The sequence below is a fragment of the Phlebotomus argentipes genome, unplaced genomic scaffold (assembly GCF_947086385.1).
Source record: "Phlebotomus argentipes unplaced genomic scaffold, Phlebotomus argentipes genome assembly contig_15, whole genome shotgun sequence".
Classification (NCBI taxonomy): Eukaryota; Metazoa; Arthropoda; class Insecta; order Diptera; family Psychodidae; genus Phlebotomus; species Phlebotomus argentipes.
Window position 1 is genome coordinate 18183379 of NW_026776181.1, and position 26535 is coordinate 18209913.

Genomic DNA, 26535 nt, shown 5'->3' on the forward strand with positions numbered 1-26535 from the left:
CACTCTTTATCAACAAATTAATAGTTTTAGTAACGAGAGACTTTATCAGGATCATCTTCATTCATTCGTTCATTTTCCCGCCATTCGATTGTCGCTGAAATCTCGCTCAATTTTTCCCCTCCTTTATGGCAAATGCCCCTCTCACGACGGCAGCGCCGCCAAGTGTGTTGTTGGAGTTTTCGTGGTGTTTTTTGACACGTCAGACTGGTGCAATTTTTTGGAAAATAATCTCTGTTTTTGTTAAAAATACCACTTCATTTGCTGTTGCCACCATCCACAAGTGTTAAGTGAGTGTCCCTGCAAAGATCATCACGAAGATTTCACAGGAAAACCGGAGAGTTCACTGTGTTTTCGTGTCACATCGTCTTAACCTCATTATTCGCGGTGTCTCCGAAGCCCATTTTCACCCCTTTTTCATCCGCTTTTCCCCCAGACATGTCTGTCACCGAAGGGCCCTGCTACACTATAATCAACTCCCAGGACTCCGATCCGTACAATGAGATGCAGCTGAAGCAGGATCTCGAGAAGGGCGACACGCCAGTGAAGATCGAGACACTGAAGAAAGTGATTCAGTTGCTGCTCAACGGAGAGCGACTTCCCGGCCTGCTGATGACCATCATGCGCTTCGTACTTCCACTGCAGAATCACACCATCAAGAAGCTCCTTCTCATCTACTGGGAGATTGTGCCCAAGACGTCTCCGGACGGGAAATTGCTGCAGGAGATGATCCTCGTGTGTGATGCGTACAGGAAGGATCTGCAGCATCCCAATGAGTTCCTCAGAGGCTCCACGCTGCGCTTCCTGTGCAAGCTCAAGGAGCCCGAGCTCCTGGAGCCTCTGATGCCGGCAATCAGGGCGTGTCTGGAGCACCGTCACTCGTATGTGCGCCGCAATGCCGTCCTGGCCATCTTCACCATCTACAAGAACTTCGAGTGGCTCGTGCCCGACGGTCCTGAGCTCATTGCCAACTTCCTGGACACGCAGCAGGACATGTCGTGCAAGAGGAACGCCTTCCTCATGCTCCTGCACGCCGATCAAGAGAGAGCGCTGAACTATCTCGCCTCCTGTCTCGACCAGGTGAACAGCTTCGGAGACATTCTGCAGCTGGTGATTGTGGAGCTGATCTACAAGGTCTGCCACGCCAATCCGTCGGAGCGCTCGCGCTTCATTCGCTGCATCTACAATCTCCTGAACTCTTCCTCGAACGCCGTGCGCTACGAAGCCGCCGGCACGCTGATCACGCTCTCGACCGCGCCTACGGCCATCAAGGCCGCCGCAAGTTGCTACATCGAGCTGATCATCAAGGAGAGCGACAACAACGTGAAGCTGATCGTCCTGGACCGCTTGATTGCGATGAAGGAGAACGAGAACATGGAGAGAGTGATGCAGGATCTCGTGATGGACATTCTGCGCGTCCTGGCCGCCCCGGACATCGAAGTGCGCCGCAAGACGCTGAATTTGGCCATGGATCTCGTGTCGTCGCGCAACATTGAGGAATTGGTGCTGGTGCTGAAGAAGGAAGTCTCCAAGACGCACAACATTGAGCACGAAGACACGGGAAAGTATCGCCAATTGCTGGTCAGGACGCTTCACACGTGCTGCATTAAGGTGAGTGTCAAGAAGGTCGGAAGAGAGCGAATCACAATCATTTCACATATTTTCCCTTAACACAAAAAGCACTCAGAGAAAGGAGAACGTCCTCAGGTAAAGGATAAAATCTCCCTCGGAATTATGACTAATCAATTTTTGCCCCTCAAAGAGAGGAAGAATCTGACGCTCTTGCTGCCTTCCTTGCAGTTCCCTGACGTTGCTGCGACTGTCATTCCGGTTCTCGTGGAGTTCCTGTCTGACACCAATGAGCTGGCAGCCACTGATGTGCTGATCTTCATCCGCGAAGCCATCCAGAAGTTCGATCACTTGCGCTCTCTGATCATTGAGAAGCTCATTGAGTCCTTCCCGGCGATGAAGTCTGTGAAGGTTCATCGTGCCGCGCTGTGGATTCTGGGCGAATACGCCGCCTCGGCCAGAGACATCCTGCAGGTGTTTGAGGTGGTTGCCGAGACGCTCGGCGAGGTGCCAATTGTGGAGGCGGAGCAGAAGAAGCTGCTGGGCGAGCAGACGACGGAGGAGGAGCAGAAGAAGAGTGTGGGCAGTGTGCCGTCGAACAAGGTCACGTCGGATGGCACTTATGCCACGCAGAGTGCTTTCAGTGTGGCGCCGGCGCCGACCAAGGAGCAGCGTCCGCCGCTGCGTCAGTACTTCATGGACGGCGACTTCTTCGTCGGCACCACGCTGGCCGCCACGCTGACCAAGCTCGTGCTGCGCTACATGGACGTGGAGGCGAACGAGCAGAAGCACAACCGTCTCTGCACCACAGCCATGCTGACGATGAGCAGCATTTTGCACCTGGGCAAGTCCGGCTTCCCCACGAAGCCCATCACGAATGACGACGTGGACAGGATCTTCCTGTGTCTGAAGACGCTCAGCGAGCGCACGCCGGGCATTGTGGAGATCTTCAAGGAGTTCTGTCGCGAGGCGCTGGGCTCGATGTTGCTGGCGCAAAATGAGGAGGAGAATCAGGCGCTGCGTGAGAAGCAGAAGGCAGCCGCCAAGGTGCAGGCGGATGATCCTGTGATGTTCGCACAGCTGGCGAGCGGCAGGAATGATCAGCTCGGCGAGAATGTGTTCGAATCGAGTCTGAATCAGGCGCTGGCGGGCACGAAGAGCACCGCGCTGTCGGATGTGGCGTCGCCCAGCAGCAAGCTCAACAAGGTCACGCAGCTCACGGGCTTCTCCGATCCCGTGTACTCCGAGGCGTACGTGCACGTGAATCAGTACGACATCGTGCTGGACGTGCTGATTGTCAATCAGACCAGTGACACGCTGCAGAACTGCACGCTTGAGCTCGCCACGCTGGGCGATCTAAAGCTGGTGGAGCGACCGCATCCCGTCGTCCTGGCGCCACATGATTTCTGCAACATCAAGGCCAACGTGAAGGTCTCCTCCACGGAGAATGGCATCATCTTCGGCAATATCGTGTACGATGCCGGCAATGTGTCGAATTGCGTGGTGCTGAACACCATTCACATCGACATCATGGACTACATCCTGCCGGCGTCGTGCAACGACACGGAGTTCAGGCGGATGTGGCAGGAGTTTGAGTGGGAGAACAAGGTGGCCGTGAACACGACGCTCACGGATTTGCACGATTATCTCAAGCATCTGCTGCATTCCACCAACATGAAGTGTCTCACGCCAGAAAAGGCGCTCTCCGGACAGTGTGGCTTCATGGCGGCCAATATGTATGCCAGGTAATTGCAAACTGCCCCCAAAAATCGATCCTCAAGGACTAATTGACGTGCACTTTCAGGTCCATCTTCGGCGAAGACGCTCTGGCCAATCTCAGCATTGAAAAGTCTGTCGACAATCCCAACGCTCCAGTTATTGGACACATTAGAATCCGAGCGAAGAGTCAAGTGAGTCGAAAGTCGGAAGATCACGCAAGATTCTCACCAATTCACTCTCTTTCACTCTGTTTTTCCAGGGAATGGCCCTCAGTTTAGGCGACAAAATCAACCTGACGCAGAAAGGACCGCAGAACAAAATCATCTCAGCCTTCTAATTTCATTCCGCGCGCGGCTTAATGTGCAAAACAGTATAATGGAGTATTTAACCAGCAACAATTCGATGAATAAAGGATCTTGTGTAAGAAGCCCGGAGGCTGTTTAATTCCAGAGTGTTGAATGCTTACAGATTAGGGTAGAAATGCTGTCAAATTGAGGTGGTTTAGAGGCCTCCTCTGCCTCTGCCGCCTGTGGGGCCACCTTGCCATGCTCCGCCGCGTCCGGCTGCGCCTCTCCCGCCACTGGCTCCTCTTCCTCTGCCCCGAGCAGCTGTTAAAGCAACGAAAACACACATTAATCACACTCAAAAGCAACCAAAACACCACAAACGACTCACCTTGTGCCCGCAGAATCGCCGATTTCCCACGCCCGGCCGTGCCGGACTTTGCGCCCTGTTTCTTGAACATGGGCGCATTCTTCAGCATGTCGGGCAGTATGAGGAAGCGTATTTTGGAGCCACGGATGTACACGTTCTCCAGATTGGCCGTCCGCCCGTCGCGATAGGTCACTGTGATCTGGGTCATCTGGCAGTTCATGTTGTCCTCCGCCTCGATCAGCTTCCCTCGATACACCTCGCCGGTGATGGTTTCGCACGTCACGATGTGACCCTCCGCCTCGTGCAGCACTTTGATGGGCACTCCAATGGACATTTTCACGCACTCGCTGGCTAAACTCGGGGAAAAGACGCTCTTCCTGAGATCCTTTTTGCAAAAGTGTAAACAAAGCCACCCGGCAAACGTTTACCTTCCGGCTGTCAAAATTCGCCGCGCTCTCAATATATTCACCACGATATATCGGAATGAATTTGAATTTAATCGTTGCCAGGAAACCGGAAAATGCAGGAAAATGTTTTATCGATTTTCTTTGATTTTCTGGAAAAGTCTGCAGTCAAGTGTGAGATGAATCGCTTCAGCAGAGTTTCATCTTCGGCTAAATCTTCCCGGAGTGTGGAGAAAATTCACAATGAGAAGAAGAAAAGTGCTCGAAGAAATGCACAAACGGCTCTTCCTCGCAAAAGGTAAAAAGAAAACGAAGAAACCTTTAATGATTCTCTGAAAGTCTTCCATAATTCCCCAATTCTCTGCAGACACAGAACCTGCCTGATGAGGCAGAGAAGCAGTGCTGATGATGACTTTGAGGAGAGCATTTGGCATTTGGTCAGAGAGGATGTCAGTGAGGAATTTCGTGAATTTCCTCCTTCACAGGAAGATAAACCACAAAACAAGACAATTTCTCAGCAGGAGCGCAAGAAATTGGCCGAAGAGTGTGAAAAGAGGAAGCAGCGATTGCAGGAAATAGACAAGATACGAGCCAGTAAGAAGATTCCAGAGAAATCCCTGCTGGATGTGAACGAGGATGATCAAGTTGTGCTTCTGGACCGCGCCTTCGTGGCGAAGCAGGAGCAAGAGGAGGAGGTGAAGAGAGCTAACAGATTGATCCTCGCCACCAAATGCCATGTAATTCGTGATGCTCAGATCGCCGAGAAGAACGAGATCGACAGGGAATTGCGCCAGGAGGATGTGCGCCTGGAGAGGATAATGCTGGAGGACAGAGAGAAGGCCCTCAAAGAGGCAGAAGTGCGCATCCAGAAGGAGAAAGTCCTGAACGTTCTGCACGCCTCGGAGTTGCAAAAGCAACTCGAGGAGCGCGAGAAGAAGCGCCACAGAGAAGCGGAGAGGATTGAGAATGAAGCACAGAGAATGGCCAGAGCTCAAGTGGTGCTCCAGAGGGATTTGGAGGAGCGCGAGCAGTTGCAGCGGGAGAAGAATCAGAAGCTCAGGGATGATCTTCATCGCGCCAATGAGTTGTCTGAGTGGTTCCGACGCATGGAGTTCGAGAGGGAGCGGATTGAGGAGATGAGGATCCAAGAGTACATGCGGAAGAGACAGCAGAGGGAGGAAAAACTCGAGCAGGAGCGCCAGCTTGCCAGGGAGAGGCGCGAGAGAGAGAACGATCGGATGCTGAAGCAGCAACAGAAAGTGATTGACGCGGCCATCGAGCGATTCGACATCATGATTCGCCGGGAGCAGGAGCTCAAGGAGCGAGAGTTTCGCCAGCGAGAGAAGGAGGCTGTCATCAGGCGGAAGGAAGCCGAGCAGGCGATCATGGAGGCGCGACACAAGCAACAGGAGGAAGTGCGAAAGCTGCGGATGAAGGAAATCGAGAAAGATCGCGCAGATCACGCCAGAGTTCTGCAGAAGCTGCGATCGGAGGAGGAGAAGGAAAAGTCCCTGGAGAAGCTTCGGCACGCCGGGAGGGAGAAGTACAGGAAGGAGATAATTGATCAGATGAAGGAGAGAGAAATTTTCAGGCAGAAAATGCGAGTAAAGGCTCGAGATGAGTTGAATGCCGTGAGAGAAGCTGAGAAATTGAGGGAAATGAATATTCGGCAGGTGATTTCGTCGAAAATTCAGCAAATGCGCTCCAGTAAAATCCCAGAAAAATTCATCCATGATGTGGAAAGACAGCTGAAGATCGACAATAGCTAAAAAGAAATGCATTCATTGCAATATCGGTCATTTTTCCGCAAACCCTATCTAATATTTTTTATATACTGAAAATACAGCATTACTGAATCACTATTAAAGAGAGATTTTTCTTTATTCTTAGCTTGCTTTTAGCGAAAAGGCCAAAATTTCATACACAATTGCGCCAAATATCAAACTCACCTCAATCATTCCTAAAGCCAACTTCACACTGTCGGCGCGGTGGTGAATTTCTTGACTTCCAACACGTGTTTTTGTTTACATTTTCCTCGACTGAACGCGGATTTCGTGAAAAGTCCTTAAAACGCGATAAAATGTCAGAAGAAAACATAAAGCTAGGCGATTATATTGTGATACAGCGGCAAAAGTACACAAAATTGTACAAATTCACTGGGAAAACCGCAGTGGCAGTTCTGGGGAAGCAGAAAATCGACCTGTCCAGCATCGATGGACTGCCCTATTTCTCTACATTCCGGATGGTGCCCCAGAGCGACAGCAGCAAAGTGTTCAAGTTGGAACTGTGTACGAATCCCCATGACATCAAGGACACCATTGCCATCGACAAGAGTGGAAAAGACAATCGCGACATCAACGATGACGGTCGATCTCAGGCGCTGACGGAGGATGAGATCAAGAATCTGCGGGAGACTTGCGAGACATCCACGGAAATTGTGGAGCAACTCGTGGACAACTCGAAGACTTTCGCGTCAAAGACGGAATACGCCCAAGAGAAGTACCTGAGGCGAAAGGAGAAGAAGTACTACGAGTATTTGCAGATCAGAAAGCCATCGATAAGGCTGATCTTCGACATCTACTTCCGACAGGATCCGGAGAAGCTGATGGGCATGCGAATGGACACTCTGTCGCAGATCATCACGCACTCTGGTATCTGCAGTGCTGGCAAGCACATGGTGTACGAATCGGGGACGAATGGAATCGTCTTAGCGGCATTTCTCAACTCTTCCGGAGACGCTGGAGACTCTCACATCGTCTATGTGCACCAGGGAAATGTGCCGCACAAGCAGGCAGTGCTGGCGATGAATTTCCCAGAGTCGTACAATGAGAAATTCACGCCAGTCAACATTTACTCAGTATTGAGACACTTTTACCAGAAAGACTGCGTCCAGGAAGGGATTCAGGAGGAAGATGCAGAGCCCGAGGCGAAGAAGGTGAAGATGGACGATGAGGAGAAGAAGAAGTGGGAGCTGGAGAATGCCAGAGCGTGCGCAATCATGCGCGATAAGGTGGACTCACTGGTGATCGTGGCCAGAGAGCATCCCAGTGCGATCTTCAAGGAACTCGTGCAGTTTGTGCGCCCCGGAAGACCCTTCGTCATCTACAGTCCCTATCAGGAGGTCCTGGCGGAGTGTTTTGGTGACTTGAAGGCCTCACAGCCCGTGCTGAATGTGCGTCTCTACTCCACCTTCCTCCGCACCTATCAAGTTCTGGCCGACAGAACACATCCGGATGTGAGCATGAGCGGCAATTCGGGCTTCACGCTCTGCGGTTACGTCGTGAAGAAGGAATGCAGCGAATAAATTCACTCGAAAAATATATGCATTGTATTTTCCTAGCTATAACTCAAACTTAATCACAAAATAAGTAGCTGACCTGGAAGCCACAGCTGCTCCTGTACACTTGAGGGAGTATTTGGGCGTTCTCTGCGAGGCTGTTGAGTGCACTCTGGAGCATCTTGCACGAGATTTCCGTCTGCGTGACATTGGCATCGCCCAGCCATTGACCAATCTGCGGCACTTGCGCCTCCTCGCCACTCTGGTACATCACTTTCATCGCCGTGCCGCGGCCGAGCTGCAGACAATCACTTCCCGGACTGCTCTGCGAGCGATAAACATCCAGCTTCTTGTCCACAATCTGCAGCAGCAAATAGCAGACACTTCCTTCGGGCAGATGACAGTTGAATGCGATCTTCTGGAAGTGCGCGAGTCCACATTGTCCCGCCATCGTGAAGTCCAGCAAGATTTTGCGTATGATTGTGCGAAAATTGGTCATTTGGCTGATATTTGGCATTAAGTTCATCTCCTCGTGACGCTCAGTGGTGAAGAGCACACATTCATTCCACACTCTCACTCTGCTCTCATCCAGCAATCTGCCCAGCAGCTGAAGACACCGCTGACAGTACACAAGGCCATTTCTCTCCCGCACATTCGCCACTGAACCTCTGTTGATGGTGAAGAAGAAGTTTCCGTAGAAGATTTCATCGAGTTTCGGTGTCAAAATGTCACAATTCCCCGATGATGACGGCTTGTGGCAGAACCAATCGCTGGAATCTGCACTCTCCGAGGGTAACTCCAGCACACGTCGCAGATAAATACTTCCGCGCGCCACCAGGAAGGCTTTGCAGTTGGAACAGAGCAGCCCGTAAGATCTGCCGGACTTCAAGTGCACGGGAATTGTGAGTTGTGTGCCACCTGAGGGATTCACAGAAATGATCTCTTCCCTGAACTGTTCGCTATTTGTGTTTATCCGGAAGCTGATGTGTTTCCCCGCGGCGATCATTGAAGTCAGCGAGTGAGTGTTGAGAGTGAAATTGTCCAGGACAATGCGAAGAGTCTTCTCCGGGAGTTTCAGGATGATTTCCGTGGGTTTCACACTCAACTTCACCGATTCCTTCACGCTCTCCTGCAGCTGGATGAAGACACAGGCTGACTGAAGTCTCGGCCGATGCTCAACCAGCAAAGTCGCCACTCCGTCGCATCTAATCTCGCTTGAGGGACTTGCGACAGTCCGAATCACGCCTGAAGTCATCCCAGAGGCGATCGTTCTGGCGCACAACGAAGGACAGCGTGGCTCGCTGATAGTAATCCGGCATCAGTTCGATGTTGCTGATCACGCTGTCCAGCAGGTGACTCTTCTCGCAGAAGATTCCCGGCGCGTCGTGCTTTAGGTAGGTGAAGTGAACATGGAGATGGTAGAAGGAGGGCTGGTAGTGCAAGTAGATCCTGAGCTGAGAGCGTGCGACACCATATTTCTCCTCAATTGCCGCCACGCCCTTCGTCAGGATATTCCGCAGCAGCGGCAAGTGGCTCGCATTGAGATCGCGCAGGGACTTAATGCCACGCTTCCTCACCAGGGCCAAGCAGTAGAGTGTCTCAGCGGTCTTGTTGTCCCACTTGAGGTCTGGCAGCAGGATAAATCCCGTCTCCTCGCACGCGTCCTCAAACACAATGCGATCCTTCTCCTTCTTGTGCTCCAAAATGTTGTACAGCCACTCGAGGGAGAATTGCTCCTTCTCCAGATGCTTCAGCGTCAACTCCCTGTACAGCTCTGGCGTCTCCTGGACAATGTGAATCTCCTGCTTCGAGTACTTCTCAATGTGCTTCTCAGTTGCCGGATAAATCACCGTTGTCTTCACACCTGCAACGAAAGGTGACAAATTACCCAATTAATCCCGTCATTCACACACTGCAAGACATTACTATTGATATCCGGACGAGGGAAACACTCAAAGTTCCCGTAAATATCATTCACAAACTCCTTCCGGAGAGTTGTTGAGTCACTGAAGAAGCCCGTCTTTGAGGTTAGATCAGCCTCAGTGAAGGCTTTCTTCTCCAGAATCACAATCGCCCGCTTCTCCTGTGACAGATTCTTGAAGCGCCCCAGCAGGGACACGGTTTTACTCCCGGAATTACTATTGAGAATTCTGTCTAGCTGAAATTGTGAAAAATCGTACTGCACAGCGTCCTTCTCTGTTGCCTCATTCCCACTCATTTTCCTGCTGAGATCCTGCGGATTTCCCTTGATTTCCTGCGACTACACCTTCAGACAACGACACTGCTGCTGTTAAATGAAAGAAAATCCGGATTTTCTCGCTAATTACCGTGAGAATTGTGAAAAATGGTGACGCATGAAAACTCCACACACACGCACTATAAAACAAGTGGCAACATGCCATAATCCCGCTCACTTTTTTATGGCACCAAGCATGTGATGTTTTGAGGTTAGATCAGACAATCGAAAACACAACGCTTTTCCCGTGATTTTCGCGAAAATGTTCATTTTCTCGCACTCGCAGGAGCAAAGTCAATTGTTATTAGCTAGTGGGAAGTGTCTTCTTTCCTTGGACACTGGGAGCGATGTCGTAAGCACGTTCAATCTGCCGGAAAGGAAGGATCCCGTTGAGGCAGACGATGAGGATGATACCAAAACAAAGCCACCGGGCGAGGTGAATCGAGACATCCAGAACTGTGCGGTGTCCGGATGCAAGTCCCTGGCAGTCACGACAAACGACAAGTTCCTCTTCCTCTTCAGCATCTCCAAGTGGTTTCCGCTTGAGGCCAATCTCGTGGCAGAGCGCAAGATTCCGCGAGTTTCTAGTTCTCTCAGATTCTCTAGGGACGGAAGTGAGTTGCTGGTGGCAGACAAGAGCGGAGACTGTGCGGTGTACAACTGCAAAGAGGAGGATAATCTCGCGGAGAGACAGCTGGGCGGCCACTTGAGCATCGTCACGGATATTCTCTTGACGGCCGATGAGAAGTTCTTCGTCACGAGCGATCGAGATGAGAAGATTCGCGTCACGAGATTCCCCGAGAGTCATGAGATCGAATCTTACTGCCTTGGGCACAGAGAATTTGTGTCGCAGATTGATCTGCTGCCACACGATGAATCCATTCTTGTGTCTCTGTCCGGAGATTCGACGCTGCGCTTCTGGAATTACCAGAAAGGGAAGCAAATCTATCAGATTGATATTCCTGCGGCTGGCATCCGGATGGTTAGCAGAGCCGAAGAGGCTTCATCGAGTGTCTTTGCCATTTACATGCACGAAACCGACTGTCTGCTGATTGTGAGAGTTTCTGGAGCGCTGGAATTGCATCATGAAGTGCTGAAGAGTATTCCGGTGAAGGATTTCTTCGTGAGTTCTCTCATCTTCACTGATTCCCAACTGTTGTGCTTTGGAGTGGTTCAGAAAGAAGAATATCACTCTAAAATCCTGGGATTCAATTCAACTGACTGGAATTCAACTGACTTCTCCCGAGTCAATGAGACTTTGAAGGATCGCTTGGGAAGCTTTCGGGACAGGAATCCCGGACAGAGCATCTCAGGGCTATTCAAGAAGAAGTACTCCAACATCGAGGAGTATCACGAGCGAAAGAGGAAGCGTCTCGAAGGCAAAGAGAGCAATAAATGATGCTTTACTCATAAAAATTTCTCCTTTATTATTCATTTATCAGATAAGCAGTGATTATTGTGAATTGATTATACCGGCTTGTAGTCCAGTTTGCTTTCCAGCTTCTTGTTGTCCGCCACCTTCCTCACTGCCTTCATGAAGTCCTCCTGGATGACGTACTCCCGCTCGGCGCGGATCGCGAAGAGACCAGCTTCGGTGCAGACATTCCTCAAGTCGGCGCCGTTGAAGTTGTCCGAGAGCTTCACCACGGCCTCATAATCAATCTCTCCGTGCTTCGCGATGGGCAGCGCGTGGATCTTCAGGATCTCCAGGCGCGCCTGCTCGTTGGGCAGTGGAATCTCGATCTTCCTGTCGAGACGCCCGGGACGCAACAGCGCCGGATCGAGAGTGTCCGGACGATTGGTGGCCATGATCATCTTCACCTGTCCCAGAGAATCGAAGCCATCCATCTGGTTGAGCAGCTCCATGAGCGTGCGCTGAATCTCACGATCCGCCGACGTGCCCTCGGAGAATCGCCTGCCGCCGATGGCGTCGATCTCATCCATGAAGATGATGCACGGCTGATGATCTCGGGCGTAGTTGAACATCTCGCGAATCAAGCGAGCGCTCTCGCCGATATACTTGTCCACAATCGCACTGGAGACGACTTTGAGGAAGTTCGCGTCCAACTGAGAGGCCACAGCTCTGGCTAGCAGGGTTTTCCCAGTGCCTGGAGGCCCGTAGAGAAGACACCCTTTCGGCGGCGTGATTCCCACTCTGAGGAAGAGCTCAGGATTGAGCAGAGGCAGCTCGATGACTTCCCTCAATTCTCTAATCTGCTCAGACAGACCACCGATGGCCGAATACGTCACATCTCCGGGATCCTCGTGAGACATGTTGTAGACCAGAGGATCCACTTCGCGTGGAAGATATCTCATGATCGTCAGAGTGGTCATGTCCAGCGCCACTCGCGTTCCAGACTTCAGCTTCGTCTTGTCCAACTGACGACGACAACCCACAACGTAACGCGGACCATTTGTCGCCTTCACGATGACTGGAAAGGGACAAAGAAAAAGCCTCATACAGAAAGCGCTCCCAAAACATTCTCCACACATTGACCTTACATTTATCCTCTGTGAGTTGCTTAAGAACCTCGCCCACAATCTGCCCGACACTCTGCAGGGCCTTCAGATCATTCTCCGACTTGTCGAATTGCTTCGTGCGCTCCTTCAGCTGCTCTCGCACTGCAAAAGCGCCCCATTAGTGGGATTCCGCAGTGTTTTTCTCGAGGATGATTTGTCAAAAAGCCTCAACATAACCTCAACCACCCAAATACTCACTCTCTTTCAGCTTCGACTCCACCTCCTTGTGCTCCAGCAGCTTCTTCCGGTAGTCCTGCAGGGACTTGTCCCTCAGAGGATCAAACTGGGCCCCATTAGATGCCATTTCCCAACAATTTCACACTTCTTCTGCACTCTTTCACTGTGTTTTCCAACTCGTCTTCTCCCCTCTCTTCTGCTTCAGGGTGGTGAATTCGCGGCAGTGCTGCCAACTGTGGTGGATTCGCGACCGCAGCCGAAGGCGCGCCGCGAACGCCGGGCGATGTCGCTGTCAGTCTCGAATTCGGCAGTCATGGAGCGCCCTGCAAAATGCTCGGTCGGAGTTTCTAGTGCAGGTAGAATTGAGTGAAATCAACAAAATCAATAACAAAAGTGATAAAATGTGGTAACATGGCTGTTGTGGGGTCATTGGAACGCATCCTGGAGGATGCCCACCTGAGTGGGGAGCTGAAATTGAGCGGCAGGAAGTTGAAGGATATCCCAAAGGCAGCCGGAAAATACAACTTGAGTGATACGGTTTTTGCAGGTAAAAATGTCGTCCTGCGCCAAAGGCGACGCTCTGGGGCGATGCCAGGTGGCCCAGAGAGATAGTTGGGAACACCCTTGTGCTGGGCAGTGCAGCTGAAATGACGAGAAAAGATGTTCTCTCGCGTTGGGCGTCGATGCCTTTGTCCGCATATTTTATGAGCCCCTCCTTGAAACGCCAACTCAACTCCGTCTCGGGCACAAAAAGACCTCTTTTCCACTGCATGGAGACTCTCTCTCACTCTCTCCATGGAGGAGACTCTTCTGCCATCTATTTTCGGCTGGGCCTCCCCTCGCCGCGGCCCTTCTGCTCACCCCAGAACGCCTCGAGAGACTCTCTGGTTCCCATCCAATTATCTCGTCGCCACTCAGGTTTTAGCAATAAAAGTAAACAATTAAGGCTCCTCGGGAGTGCAGCGTTCTCATCCCACGGGAGAGCCATTTTCCCGGCACATCTGCTGCAATTTCCCAACGGCGGAAAAGCCCCTTCGCTGCGGCCAAATCGATAAGAATCTGCACACGAGAAGAATGCCACACATTCACTCCACCATTTGTCCTCAATTCGCATCGGATAACTTGATTTTCGTTGCATTTCATTCATGCGCGGGCTTCCGGTGCCCTCTGGGGCTCTGCAGTGTGTACTGGCCAGCAGACTGCCCTCATCCCCAGACAGGACGTGCGTTAAGGGGTTGGAAAAGGGACAGAATTAGAATTAAAGACACGAAATTGAGTGGCGTTAGGAAGTGGATATTTCGGGGAATTCCAAATTTTGCGTGATATGTCGCTCTTAGTCATTGCTAAAGGCACAATGAGACAAAGCCAGACAAAACAGCCATTCAAGCCTTCAAGCAGTGCTTAATGGGAAATCATGCAGGGTTCCAATAAGTTGATTTGCCAATTGGTGATGATTTCTTGGCTAATTTGAATCTTTACTGCAAGAAATTGCAATTTCTAGAGCCAAAATGAACGCTCAAAATACTATTCTTAACATTTCTAGATGTAGAAAATGTCTTCTGTGCACTTTAAGTAGATCACAAGCAATTTCAAGTTAGTTCCAGTTGATTTAGCCAAATGACTTTCTCAATTATCGCTCTAATTGGAAGCATCTTGTGCCAGTTTAATCCAGTCACAGCGATAATTTCCGATTCACGCAATATAAAGGCACATTTTGTAATCGCGATTATGTTGACGCTTCTGAGAATTCATCGTCCGATTAACTACGCTTTGGCTAAATTTTGCACTCAATGCCGGAATTGATTAGAATAAATCTGCATTTGGATTTGATTGTGTGACACAGAATGGCGTGTGTAGAATTCTAAATTAAAGAGCGAGAGAGAGAGAGAGTTTTGATGTACATTTTGAGATGAAATGTGTGACAAAATGTATGTTGTTTCCAAGGCTTTTTCTATTTCTAGAAATCAATCTAAAATACACACGAGAGATTATTCCCTGACACTCTTCGTGAGGGTTGCGCGCGTGAGATTGTAAAAATGTCTCTATTTTTTCACTCTGTCTCTCCCAACTCGTCTATAAACGATCAAATGTTGGAGAACAATGTACAGAAATAGCGTCACTTTAACTCGTGTTTATTTCTTCTTGGCTTTTTTCTTCTTTCCTTCTTCGCGCGACGCTCTTCAATTCCGGAAGAATGTCAACAAACTTATAGAGAGAGTGTTTTGGACGCTGAATGTGTGCGTGAGTGTGAGAAGGAGTAAGACCACCCCTTTCCTTAAGCCAATTAGCGCCACAAGGAGCCGACTTATCGGACGAACGAGTTGAACTTCTCTTGAGCCTGTGCAATGGTGTGTGAGAAAGAAATGTAATTGTTCAGATGGGTTGAGGAGGAAGAAGATATACACAAAGGTCTTGTTACTATAAAGCTCAAAATTGCTGGGCGGCTGGTTAATATCACAAAAATATTATTATTACATTACATGATGTTGTCTTGCTGGTGGAACTTGAGAATATATGAGGGAAATGAGTTACGTAAAATAAGAAAATCAATTAATAGGCCTCAAAAGCGAAGCGAGTTTCTCGAGAGATGATTATGTTTGAATGAGGGAAGCAGAAAAAGTCATAATTCGAGCTTATTTTCCAATGTCTTTTTCAACTCTCTCTCACTCTATTGTGATAAAAAAGAACGCGTGTGTGTGTGTGTGAAAGTGTTGTTAGATAACAGACAGAATGACGGAATGGAAGAGTTGGTAATTTAATTATTGGCAAAAAGAAGGTAAAAATCGATCTTCTGGCGATGATAAAATAAAAGCTGCCAAAAAAGGTCTATTTTGAGAAAAGTGATTGAAGCGTGGATTTTTCTCGCACATACTTTTGTGTTTTGTGACTCTCTTGAATTTCATGTTCATTTAAACGCCAATTGGAGTTTAATTATTCAACGTAACGGCTCAATTTTCTCCGATTAGTGGAGAGAGAGAGAGAGAGAGTGAGTGAGTGGTTTACATAATTAACTTAGATACAGCATATAAAATACATGAACAGCATTTGCGTTTAACCGGCTTGCGTACGAAGGTTTTAGCAGGCAACCTTTATTAAGGCATGATATTGAAACGTGTTTGAACAAGTGCTATTTTCAATTAAATATTAATGAAAGAAAAAGAAAGATGGGCAAAGATGCGTGAGTTTGAAGAACGGATAAATGTGACGTAAGTTTCTAACAATAAAAGGTAGAAACTTTATTGCTGCAGGTTCACGTTTCTTTTATACCTGTGTTCCTTGGAAGACGATGAAGGGCTAACGGATAGAGGGAGAATTGAAAAGAGTGAGAATTCCTGTGGAGAAATACCTGTGAAGATTAAATCTTTCCGTGGAACGTTGAGGGTGAAAGAAATGGAAAGCTGCAGAGTCGTGAAGACGGAAAATAGTTATAGAAATTCTGTCGTTTACAACTCTGTGGTCAATATGTTGGTTTTTGTTTGTGTAAATGTAAACGAATCGCACAGAATGTTGTAATAAAATTTATCACTGGTTTTCTATGCCAATTGAACTCGCGCTATCGCTAAAAATGCGATGTCGTTGTTGAAGAAAAAGACTCTTTCAAATGAAAATTGCCAACCCAGTTTTGTAATCTGACTTCTCGCCATGCGAACATTACTTTTGTGTCTCAAGTGTTCAGTGAACCATCATTTTTTTCCCCATCTTGATTGTACGTTCTTAACCCGTCGAGTTGGTTTTCCATTTGTACAGGTTTATATATTCTTCACCTCCTCTTGGCTTTTTGTGTGCTGCTCATCCTCAACAGAAAACCTGAACTGTGTGGATGGTGTGTAGAACGTGACAATTTCTACCTTTGCTTTGTTTCTCGTGCACCAAGAGAATTCCTCTCGTTTTTTATTGCTTTGATTTCCTTCATTTTCCCTCTCTCTCTCTTTTTACTTTCCATATTGGTGCGTTTGGAAGGCAGCAAAAAAAATTCTAAGCATTTTTCAAACACACTCACTGATGGTTGAATGGGGAAAAAAGAGGGTAAAAAGAAGAAAATGAGAGAGAAGATGTGGAAAAGCAACATAAATAATAGCCTTTCAGTGGCATATAGAATGAGAACCCTCTCTTGGCCCTTCTTTTCCTCTCCTTTTTCCCTTTTCATCGTGTGTTCTTTCTGTGTGTCAGTCATTTGGGTTCCCTTTCTCTCTCGCCCCTTCGATGGTGAAGTTTTGTTGTTTGCGGTAAAATATTCAGTGACGGCGTCTCGTGGATTTCTCTCAGTCTTCATGCACTGTGCAGACGAGTCACGAAGGACGTCTGAGACGCCGCTGAGGGGGTGGAAAGAAGGTGATTTATATGCTATGGGCGGAAGAACTGAGAATCTGACCCAGACCCTCATTTGCAGAGCCAAAAGAGAGACAGAGAGAGAGAGAGAGAGAAATCCTCACGTCCTCAGCGCGACTGCGGATTATCGATCAGCTGATCTGAAAGTTGGGAATGCGACGAATTTATCCAGCAATTCAATCATCATGAGGAGTTTTGAATGTGCAGACTTTTCTGGCCAATGTGCGGTGAAAAATTTTTCACACAAAAGCCAACGCACAGTCAATGGGCAATATTTTTCATTTTCAATTAACCCCAATTATGGTGATGATTTTTATTTTATTCCTCCCAGCTGGAGGTCATGAATGAGGAGAGCGCGAGAGACTCTCCAATGAATTTTCATTGTAATAATCACACCAGTTGGTCAATGATTATACAATTGGTGGTTTAGTGATATGAAATCAGTGGGGCGAGGTTTTTTTTTCTTTCTTCTCTTGTCTCTATTTTCGACCTTTGCATAAATGCGTAAATTTATAGGCTCTCTAGACTAGAGAAGAGAATGATTTGAATTTTTGACTGAAATGTTTGAAAAATTTCTCTCTCCGTGGTTTAGTTTTACACTTTATGCTCTGATTACTTTGTCTTTGATGTTTTGAAGAGTGTGTGCTTTGTGGTCATTCACAAGGCTGATGATGAGGAGACAGAAGGAATAGGAAAAGACGCAAGAATTCCTAGAATAATTGATTATTTAACATTCTTCTTGGTTTAACTCAATAAATCCTGAATTTGTAGCAAGTTTCTTTGGCAACAAAGTTGCGTTTATGGTCATTATTTGTATATTTAGTCATATAATTAATTGTTTCTTGACATCGAGAGTTGAATGAAAATTGCGTGAAAAGCCAGAAACTTCACTTTTAAATGATGTGTAAAGGCATTACCATCTGCAATGATGGATGGACGTGGAGTTTTCGTTGCGTACATTGAATTAATTGAGTGAATCGGTTGCGATTTCTAAACACTGTTACACACAATATAAAGTTCTTTATGTGGGGAGGAAAGAAAAAAAAGAACTTCTCTGTCGATGAGACACGCATAGAGTGTATAATCATTAGCATAAAACCTTCCTTTTCAATCACTTTCCTCTCATGCTCACGTTGGAAATATGCACACGACAATAATAATGTTGTGTGCCAAAGAGAGGGAAATAAAAAGTAAATTTACATAAGGCAAAAAAATGTTATGTCCACAGAATTGAAAAGACTAAAGACTCTGTGTGAATAGGAATTAATTAGGGGCATGAAGAGGGGGAGAAATAGGCACTGATACTGATGAGTCTGGAATTTATATTTTCACTCTTTCGGGTGCTTAATGGATCTCTTTATACACAAAACGTTTTTTTCCACGCGCGCTCTTCATTCTCATGGTGTTTTGCCTTTGAGAATATCAAGAGAGCTGTTTTGTACAATATGCTGAAAAGAGTGCTAAAGGGCGTCCGCGATGATGTTGCTTGCCAGGAAATGCTGCATGATAAGACTTTTTATTTAGGGAGATATTTTTACGAAACACTTGGCAAAAATTCAACCCAATTTCATTGTGTCTGTGTTGATGATATCAAGCGTCTATTCTTTAACGAATTGTCTCTCTTGCTGTGAGGTCGCTATTCTTCTTCTTTTTTACCAGTGAAACATCGAATATATATTCCTTTTGATTGTCACCCAAGAATAACGAATAGCGTGTTGGTTAGTTGCTTTTATTTTCCTTGTAGTTTAGTTGAGACTCCATGGGATAAAATGTAATAATGAAAATTTATGGAGCACTAATTTCATTTGTATACATTGGCAAAAGTGTTGTTGAGTTTGCTTTTGACTCACACAACAAAGTTTCATGATTATATGCTCTTCTAATGGAATTGTAGCTAATCCTAATAGCTGGAAATTTCATTTACAATGGCTTTTTCTCGGGGATTTATTGGCAACAAATATTGTCTGGACTTTGATGTGTGTTTGTCTTCCTTCCATTTTGTGATCGTCTCCATGGTTATCGGTCTTTTTCTGCCTCAATTGGCATCTCTTTCGTCAAAATCAAACATCCCACAATGTCAATAGTAAATAGATCCCGAAGGATTATCTCTGTTTGGTGATGCGCGTGCGGATGCTGTGTGTATTTGTGAGGAATTTATATAAAAATTTAGCCTACAAGTTTGTTTTCGAGGGATTTTCCTGAGACTTTATCTCAAATGACACTGAGAGGATTTTCTCTTCCAGCTCTTGTTATTGAGGGGGAAAGAAATTATGGTAATAAATTGAGAGCAATGTTATTGAATTTCAGCAAATATTTCTCTCATGACATAGTTTTCGATTTTTGAAAGACAGAGAGAGAGAAAAAAACGAAAACTGGCATAAATCTTCACCTCATTCTTTTCAGTGCATAACAAACGGAATGTTCACATATTCTTATGTTTAGAAAGTGTCGAAATGATTTATGCGCTGAACTTCTAAAGTGAATCATCTCACCATGTTTTGCTCACATGTTTAGAATCTGTTCCAAATTTAATGAGTGTTTTTCCGTGGAAAAATCTTAAATCATTCACTATAAGCTTTGAATTTCATGGAGTTTGTAATTCACTTTATGTGCAAATCAAAGATTGGAAATACTAAAATAAACTGATGACATTATATGCATAATTCATCTAACAAACGATGTGCGGGAGATTGTTTATTGAATCAACATGAGACGAGCATGATGATGTTGATGCAATGTGAAACTCTGACAGTGTCAGACTTTTATGCATAAATTGTCTTGGCAAGTTTAAGGTGAGGTTGAGGAATATAATTGAATTTCTGCTGACTTTTCGAGGCCAAATTGGCGCAAAAGTTAATTTGCTGAATGAATTTAATGTGATGATAGAAGAAGTGTCGTAAAAATGGACGTGAATGGTAAAGAATTTCACCCTAAAGAAAAATCAATAATTTCACCCTCGATGAATGAAAATGGTTCTATTGAACTGTGAGAGTCTTTTCGGCCCTTTTCTAATTTTCCTGAGGATTTTTCTTCGAGTGTTTTTGGGGAAAATGAACCGCCTTTGATCCCTAAATTTTAGTTCATGGATAAATATAGAGAGAAAGAGAAATAATGATAAAGAGGAGCGGCGGCAAAAGTGCAAATCAATCAAGCAAATGGGAAGAAAATCTTTCTCAACTCTGCATGATTTTCCCTTCCAATCAATTGCTCAGCAAATAAGGCGAAGAGAAATGATGATGATTGTTGGTTGGTATGAAATTACCCTAAACGAGACAGAGAGAGAAAGAGACATTCTTTTATCGCAATTTCACGCCAAGAATTGGTGTTCTTTTCCCATCAATCAATTCCATCGGAAGAGTGTAATAATTTTTCTCGTTTGCAGATTTATCACGAAATCGCTTCTGTGAACTGCCCGAAGATGTGACATCATTCCCATTCCTGGAAACGCTGCTCGTGTACCACAATGCAATACGTTCAATACCCGAAACAGTGAAGGGATTGCGTTCACTAACATATCTAGATTTACGGTGAGTCTCAACTCGATATCTGTGAAAATTTATAGCGATTAGTCACCATCTGTGTGTTGTGTGTGTGCTTTTGCAGGAGTAATCAATTGTCTGTGCTTCCACGAGAAATATGTCTGTTGCCACTGAAAGTGCTCTTGGTGGGGAACAATCGCCTGAGTGCATTGCCAGAGGAGTTGGGACGCATGGAGAGATTGACTGAGCTCGATGCGGCCTGCAATCAAATTACACACTTGCCGGCACGCATGGGAGACCTGAGGAGTCTGCGGTCGCTGTCGCTGCGTAATAATCTGCTGGTGTATTTGCCGCGCGAGGTGACGACGCTGCAACTTGTGTCGCTGGATGTCAGTTGCAATCGCATTGCCACACTTCCGGTGGAGTTGAGGCAGATGTCGTCACTGGTGGACTTGGAGTTGGATAACAATCCGCTGACATCACCGCCGGCGAGTCTGTGCGTGCGCGGTCTGGTGCATGTGTTCAAGTATCTGGAGACGGTGGCGCTGAAGGAGGGCAGAAATATTGTGGACGGAAATGCCACACTCAGACGCTCCGCCGTGTCACAATCCATGCGTGCGTCCACGGAGCCGCGCCAGAGGCGCGCTCATGTGGATTCTGGGTACAGCACAACGAGTGATAGTGGCATTGGGAGTGAGAAGCGCTGGTCCAATGACGATAACAGTCCAAAGAGATCACCAGTGGCGCTCCATGTGAAGCCCGATGTGAATTCCCTGACCACAAGCAGCAGCAGCAATGGTGACGATGTGGGAAGTCACAAGCATGTGATTCACATTCAGGAGAAGCAACATGTGAACTCGATCGAATTATCACCAGAGGATGATGGTGCAATGGAGAATGGTGTGGGTGATAAGAAGCATCTGAGCAATGTGCAGACTTATCGGGAGTACAAGGAGGCGCTGCGACAGCAACGCAATCAGGATTCATCATCAGTGTATCGCTCCAAGGACAATACACCGACAACACCATCGCCCAATTACAACAGCAGCCAAAGTTCACCGTTGTCACCGCAGCACAGCTTCAGCAGCAAATTGATGAACAACACAAGCCAAATGATAAACCAAAATGCCGACAATAACAAGAAGCACGACGACGCACGGCGTCCCATTCAGAAGGTCACGCCGTCGCGGAATGTGAGTCAGGAGAATGGTGCGACGCAGGTGAATGGGAAGAAGTACAGCGAATGCAATTCATATGTGAAGCCCAGCAGTCCGGTGCCGGTGAGCAGCAAGGAGACGAGTCCGGTGCCGGCGAATGGCGGGAGTGGGAAGGTGAATGGGAGCATCAGGAGTGCTGTGAGTGCGGGAAAGACGACAAAGCAGAATCGTACGGTTTCATGGAATCGAGAAATACCGCCGGAGAAGTTGAGTTTCACGATGAGGCGGGAATTTGATAGGCAAAAGGAGGAATCTGAGTTGATTCAGCAACTGAGACGAGTAAGAAATATTATATTTTTCAATCACTAATGATGCATTTTTTAACATATTGTGCGTATGTGTGTTTGTATTTGAATTGTGCAGATCATTGAGACACGCCTGAAGATGACACTCCCGGATGACATTGCTCCTGCTCTCACGGATGGGGTTGTTTTGTGCCATTTAGCAAATCACGTCCGGCCCAGATCTGTGGCCAGCATTCATGTGCCATCACCGGCAGTGGTAAGTTAATGCTTTTTGGCCATTAATCAACGTCGATTGTGTGCATATTTTTGAAATTTTCCATTTTGAAATATTGATTTTGGGGGTTGGCACAATTTTGCAAAATCACGGTTTGCAGACAATCAAGAGTAAAATGTGTGGAATAATGATGAAAAAAAGGGTAATATTGAGATGATTTGTCAAATTTTCATTTTATACACTCACACTTGAGTGAAACTTGATTAATACTCGCTGGGAAAGCAATGAAAGTGTTGAATAACTTCCAAGAATTCTCGTCTCTCTTTGGTGTGACTGTGAAAAAATGAGAGTTTCGTGATGAATGACAATAGTTTAAATATGATATCTCATGGCATATAATATACGACTTATCGTAAATGTCTTATTACATTTATGCAAAGCTGTCTCATTAACGTCTTTCTTTCTTTCTTCTTCTCTTGCAGCCGAAACTGACAATGGCTCGGTGTCGTCGCAATGTGGACAACTTTCTGGAGGCGTGCAGGAAGATTGGCGTTGATGATGTGAGTAGGAGTTTGATATTATATTTCACTTAATCTCTCTCTGTTATCATCATAATGTCACTCTTGTGGTGCTCTATTTTCTGTCTGGGCGCTTCTGTCCGTGAACTCTATTCTCTGCTGCTGCTGTTGTTGTTGCTTCTGTAAAAATCAAACGAATAGACTTTCTTCTTTTACAAAATACACGTTGATCATGAGAGAATGGGATGACGTTGTATCTATAGAGAGCTGAGAATTGTAGAGAATTAATTTGTTCTTAGTTGTGTAAGAAAGATCAGTGACAAGACCTCTGCTAACTCGCCTGTTATTGGTGTTGGTTGCAGGAGTGGATATGCTCCTGTGCTGATATCGTGCCGCCCGATTGGGATGATTGCGTGGGCGACGGTGCGCCAGAGCCACCCAATCCATCTGCACTGTTTGCCACAGTGGCCGCATTGGTTGATATATTGCTGGCGCACGAGGATGGCGCTCTGCGGCAGGAGGATGATCATGCAGATGCGATGCCGGCAACCAACACCAATCAACAGCGAGACATCGAATGCTATGATGAGTACTTTAAGAGTCGCGGCATACATTTTCCCAAGAATGTCACTGAAACAGCCACGATGACGATGACGACGACGAGTGGCAGGAAGAGAAAGGTGCCGCAGAGCCTGGATCTGTTTGGTGGGAAGGTGAATCATCATCCGGCAAAGATGATGATGGGCAGACGGACATTTGCCACGGACATTTTTCCAGTCATTCGTGAGACGCTGGAGGAGTGCGAATATGATTCGGATATTGGGAAGTTCAATTGCCGCGGCGCCGAGGGCGCAATCACGACGACGATTGTTGAGGGAATAAATGACTTGAGTAGTGCAGCGTCGTGCCATGGGAAGATGAGGCTGGTGGGCAAAGCCACGCTGGATTCTGTGGAGAAGTTCAATCTCAATGAGAGCGAGGATGTCGATCGGAAGATTGTGATGAAGAGAATTGAGTTCTTCGAGGGGAAAGTGATAAATCACAAGACAGAGAACAACAATGACTGCACGATGAAGAAGACCAATCAATTGTCCACGTATCTCTGTCTGGGAACATTCTTCTGCACAATTCTCTTTCTTGTCCTGTTTCAACAGCCAAATTGATGAATCTCTCCTCAAATGTTAATACTTTTCACTGGGATTTATGAATTTTTTATCTTTCATTTCCGAGGCTATGAAATTTGTAGTGAATTTTAATTATCGCGGGAAAAGAGAAAAGTGTTTATTTGGACCATTTTTCTTGTGTGACCTTTGCAAAGCCACAGCTTAGATGTACTTACTTATGATTTAATTATGATCTGCAGTACCTTTTTATTTATACATTTAAGAGATTTTTATTATGATTTAAGAGGGGATTTTTTTTTGGTGATTAGCAAATAGAAATGTAATTTCTAGATTTTAAAGAAATCTATTATAATAATTAGATGAAGAATTTAATGTGAAGAGAAACACAAGAGAAATCATTTTATTTCTTATCAGGACTTCCAAGATTTGTTTTTACAGGCCTAAAATGAGGTTTAATTTCTCACGAATTCTTACAATGAATTTTAGAAGAGCTTCAAATGAATGTGTTAAGAAAATATAATAATTGATTAAAAGCGTTCCTAAATCGGCATTTTTTCAGACAGATTTATAGACTTGATATTGTAAAAGGATAATAATTGAGATGAAGACCGACATTGATAGATTATTTATTCAGTTTAAAAGAATTTTTTGCTTCTGTGTACTTAGAATGTGAATTATTTATATTGTACACTTAGGATTTATAATATATATATATATATATTTATCCTTATCCAAGTAACCAAGATGCTTTATATAAAATACAATGTTGAATAACAGACGATATACAGAAAGAGAGAGAGAGAAATATCAATCAAAAATGGAGAAATTCGGTTGAAAACTGGATTTTCATGACGAGAAATGCCTTACATTTCAACAAGATGGTTTTTAAGAAGGAATATTTAAGACGATAAGGCCGTGAATTTTACAACACAACACAAAATCCACTTATTTTCCTTTTCTCCACAAATGAAATGATGCAACAAATCTTGAGTGTGGGAGATGAAGAAGAGGAGGAGGAGAGAATTTAGAGGGAGAGTTTGAGGAATAGTTGTTGCGTAGTAGAGAGATAGATATATTTAAACACTAAAATGTTTTACTGTAATCAGGAAAAGAGACCATATTTGATAGGAAAATAAAAGAGGCAACTTGAAAGGCTTTCATTCTACATTTTTATTAATAATATTATTTATTTGTCAAAGTATATAGAAACTGAAGGGGAAATTTTTGAAGTAGTGAAAAAAAGAAAGATTATTCCATATTTCGCAGTATTGAAACGGGAAAATTATAATATATTCTTATTATATACAACAATTATATTATATTTATTCTTATCAGTATACATTCAAGAATCTGAAATACATAAGAAATAAATTATCTTTGGTAAAGAAAATGAAATGCTGTTGAATTCCCTGGGGGGGGGAAAAAGAAGTGTTTTTAGTGGAAGAAGTTGTATTGATTTTCCCTTTCGTTTGCCTTGCAGAATCTCCTGTGCTGCGCCACTGATGTGCTCGAGGGCAGTCGAGTTGTCCAGATTGCGATCACCGTGTCTGAATTGCTGCGCTTCGCGAACACTGGCCGCGATTCGCTGAATACCGTCAAATCACCGACGAGAGTGATTCTGCCCAAGACATCCTCATCACCAGTTCCGCCATCCACCACGTAATTTCTCACAGAATTGCTTAAGAAACATTGATAGTATTAAGACAAAGAGAGAGCGTGAGACACTTGAAATTGCGTAATTTGTAAAGTCTCGTATTGGAAAATTTTAATATTTTATAGTTTTTAAAGGACAAACACGCAAAAAAAAATTGATTCATGTCTAAATAATTGTATTGGAATTTTGTATGTTTTTTTGTATCTTGCGTTCTTCTATTTTTATGTATGTGTAATTCAACTAACACTAGAGGAAAATATTTATTTAGGAAAGTCTACGAATTGTGCAAAAGATTGCGATTCAGCAGATAAATAAGAATTTGTAGTGGAAAGGCCTAAATTATCTCAACTATTTTTCTATGAAAACACACACACAAACACAAATACATAAACCTAGAATCCTGTCCTCGAAGGAATTAGACATCGAATGTATTTAATTTCTCGTTTCCATTTAATTCACTTTATCGAATTATTTATAAGATAACTTAAGTGTAAAATGTACATTTTTAGTGCTTTTTTATTATCTCACACATGACATGAAGAAAGAGAATTGATTGACAAGAAGAAGAAGAGACGAAGAAATGCAGAACAAAAGCGAGTAAATATAAATAATGGTGCCAAAGGTCTTTTAGAACGTATAAACTTAAGAAATGCGATGAATTTGTACGGAGAAGTGAAAGCATGAGGATGATTTTTTCACCTGAAATAGAGATTTTTGTCCATGATAAGCGGTTTTTTCTAGTCAGACAAACGTATATAGAAATATTTGCTCACATTCAGTGTTAAATTGTCGTTGCGCGAGCGTAAAAAAAGTGGGTGGAAATTGATAACGAAAATCTAAATGAAAATGGACTTTGAAAATTAAATGGAACAAAAATTATATTAAAGAAAAAAAAACCTTATATACATATTTCATGTGATTCAATGCACAAGAGTAATTAATTGAAAAGAATGGCGAACAGGCAAAAGAAAAAATAGAGTCTGCATTAGAATTGTAGGTAAATTCAAGTACTTTGTAATGTGATTGAAAGAAAGAAGAAAAAAAGGATAAATTGTAGGAAAGTGACGACACTCATGTATTTCGTGTTTTTCTAATCCATAAACAATAAAATGAAATGTTCTCGAGAAGCTCGAGGAGAAGGAAATGAATGAAAATGATAGCGTCTAATTGTGTAACAGGAATAATTATGGAAATATTAAACT

The 26535-nt window shown here is 45.2% G+C and overlaps 9 protein-coding genes across 11 annotated transcripts; 5 read left to right on the forward strand and 4 right to left on the reverse strand.

Annotated features, from left to right (window-relative positions):
* The first annotated feature begins 142 nt into the window (after window positions 1-142).
* On the forward strand, window positions 143-3712 carry LOC132262364 (coatomer subunit beta). Its single transcript, XM_059761622.1, has 5 exons — window positions 143-287; window positions 434-1608; window positions 1798-3311; window positions 3371-3476; window positions 3545-3712. The coding sequence occupies exons 2-5, from the start codon at window positions 436-438 to the stop codon at window positions 3620-3622; spliced, it is 2871 nt and encodes a 956-aa protein (XP_059617605.1). The 5' UTR covers window positions 143-287; window positions 434-435; the 3' UTR covers window positions 3623-3712.
* Window positions 3702-4397, reverse strand: LOC132262365 (small nuclear ribonucleoprotein Sm D3). Its single transcript, XM_059761623.1, has 2 exons — window positions 3961-4397; window positions 3702-3893 (listed from the first exon to the last, which is right to left on the reverse strand). Exons 1-2 carry the CDS (start codon window positions 4271-4273, stop codon window positions 3787-3789), a joined length of 420 nt encoding a protein of 139 aa, XP_059617606.1. The 5' UTR covers window positions 4274-4397; the 3' UTR covers window positions 3702-3786.
* Window positions 4398-4522: 125 nt separating this feature from the next.
* On the forward strand, window positions 4523-6112 carry LOC132262534 (cilia- and flagella-associated protein 45-like). Its single transcript, XM_059761813.1, has 2 exons — window positions 4523-4641; window positions 4711-6112. Exons 1-2 carry the CDS (start codon window positions 4523-4525, stop codon window positions 6110-6112), a joined length of 1521 nt encoding a protein of 506 aa, XP_059617796.1.
* Window positions 6113-6350: 238 nt separating this feature from the next.
* On the forward strand, window positions 6351-7657 carry LOC132262152 (tRNA (adenine(58)-N(1))-methyltransferase non-catalytic subunit TRM6). Its single transcript, XM_059761305.1, has one exon. It carries the CDS (start codon window positions 6424-6426, stop codon window positions 7645-7647), a length of 1224 nt encoding a protein of 407 aa, XP_059617288.1. The 5' UTR covers window positions 6351-6423; the 3' UTR covers window positions 7648-7657.
* LOC132262156 (uncharacterized) lies at window positions 7655-8875 on the reverse strand. The gene has a single exon (XM_059761308.1). It carries the CDS (start codon window positions 8873-8875, stop codon window positions 7697-7699), a length of 1179 nt encoding a protein of 392 aa, XP_059617291.1. The 3' UTR covers window positions 7655-7696.
* LOC132262159 (m7GpppX diphosphatase) lies at window positions 8826-10043 on the reverse strand. Of its 2 annotated transcripts, none has more exons than XM_059761312.1 (2): window positions 9547-10007; window positions 8826-9484 (listed from the first exon to the last, which is right to left on the reverse strand). In XM_059761312.1, the coding sequence occupies exons 1-2, from the start codon at window positions 9836-9838 to the stop codon at window positions 8826-8828; spliced, it is 951 nt and encodes a 316-aa protein (XP_059617295.1). In that variant the 5' UTR covers window positions 9839-10007. The 2 variants fall into 2 exon arrangements, 1 of the variants encoding a protein (XP_059617295.1); XR_009468447.1 differs by having other exon boundaries at window positions 9381-9484; window positions 9948-10043.
* A 41-nt stretch (window positions 10044-10084) lies between these two features.
* On the forward strand, window positions 10085-11266 carry LOC132262157 (tRNA (guanine-N(7)-)-methyltransferase non-catalytic subunit wuho). The gene has a single exon (XM_059761309.1). It carries the CDS (start codon window positions 10119-10121, stop codon window positions 11253-11255), a length of 1137 nt encoding a protein of 378 aa, XP_059617292.1. The 5' UTR covers window positions 10085-10118; the 3' UTR covers window positions 11256-11266.
* LOC132262153 (26S proteasome regulatory subunit 10B) lies at window positions 11259-12784 on the reverse strand. Its single transcript, XM_059761306.1, has 3 exons — window positions 12575-12784; window positions 12359-12478; window positions 11259-12288 (listed from the first exon to the last, which is right to left on the reverse strand). Exons 1-3 carry the CDS (start codon window positions 12678-12680, stop codon window positions 11324-11326), a joined length of 1191 nt encoding a protein of 396 aa, XP_059617289.1. The 5' UTR covers window positions 12681-12784; the 3' UTR covers window positions 11259-11323.
* A 72-nt stretch (window positions 12785-12856) lies between these two features.
* LOC132262150 (leucine-rich repeat and calponin homology domain-containing protein) lies at window positions 12857-26533 on the forward strand. 2 transcript variants are annotated; one of them, XM_059761302.1, is made up of 6 exons: window positions 12857-13100; window positions 20265-20409; window positions 20486-21857; window positions 21942-22079; window positions 22520-22597; window positions 22918-25092. In XM_059761302.1, exons 1-6 carry the CDS (start codon window positions 12965-12967, stop codon window positions 23716-23718), a joined length of 2670 nt encoding a protein of 889 aa, XP_059617285.1. In that variant the 5' UTR covers window positions 12857-12964; the 3' UTR covers window positions 23719-25092. The 2 variants fall into 2 exon arrangements, with proteins under 2 accessions (XP_059617285.1, XP_059617286.1); XM_059761303.1 differs by lacking the exon at window positions 22918-25092 and adding an exon at window positions 25160-26533 and having other exon boundaries at window positions 12859-13100.
* Window positions 26534-26535: the final 2 nt, after the last annotated feature.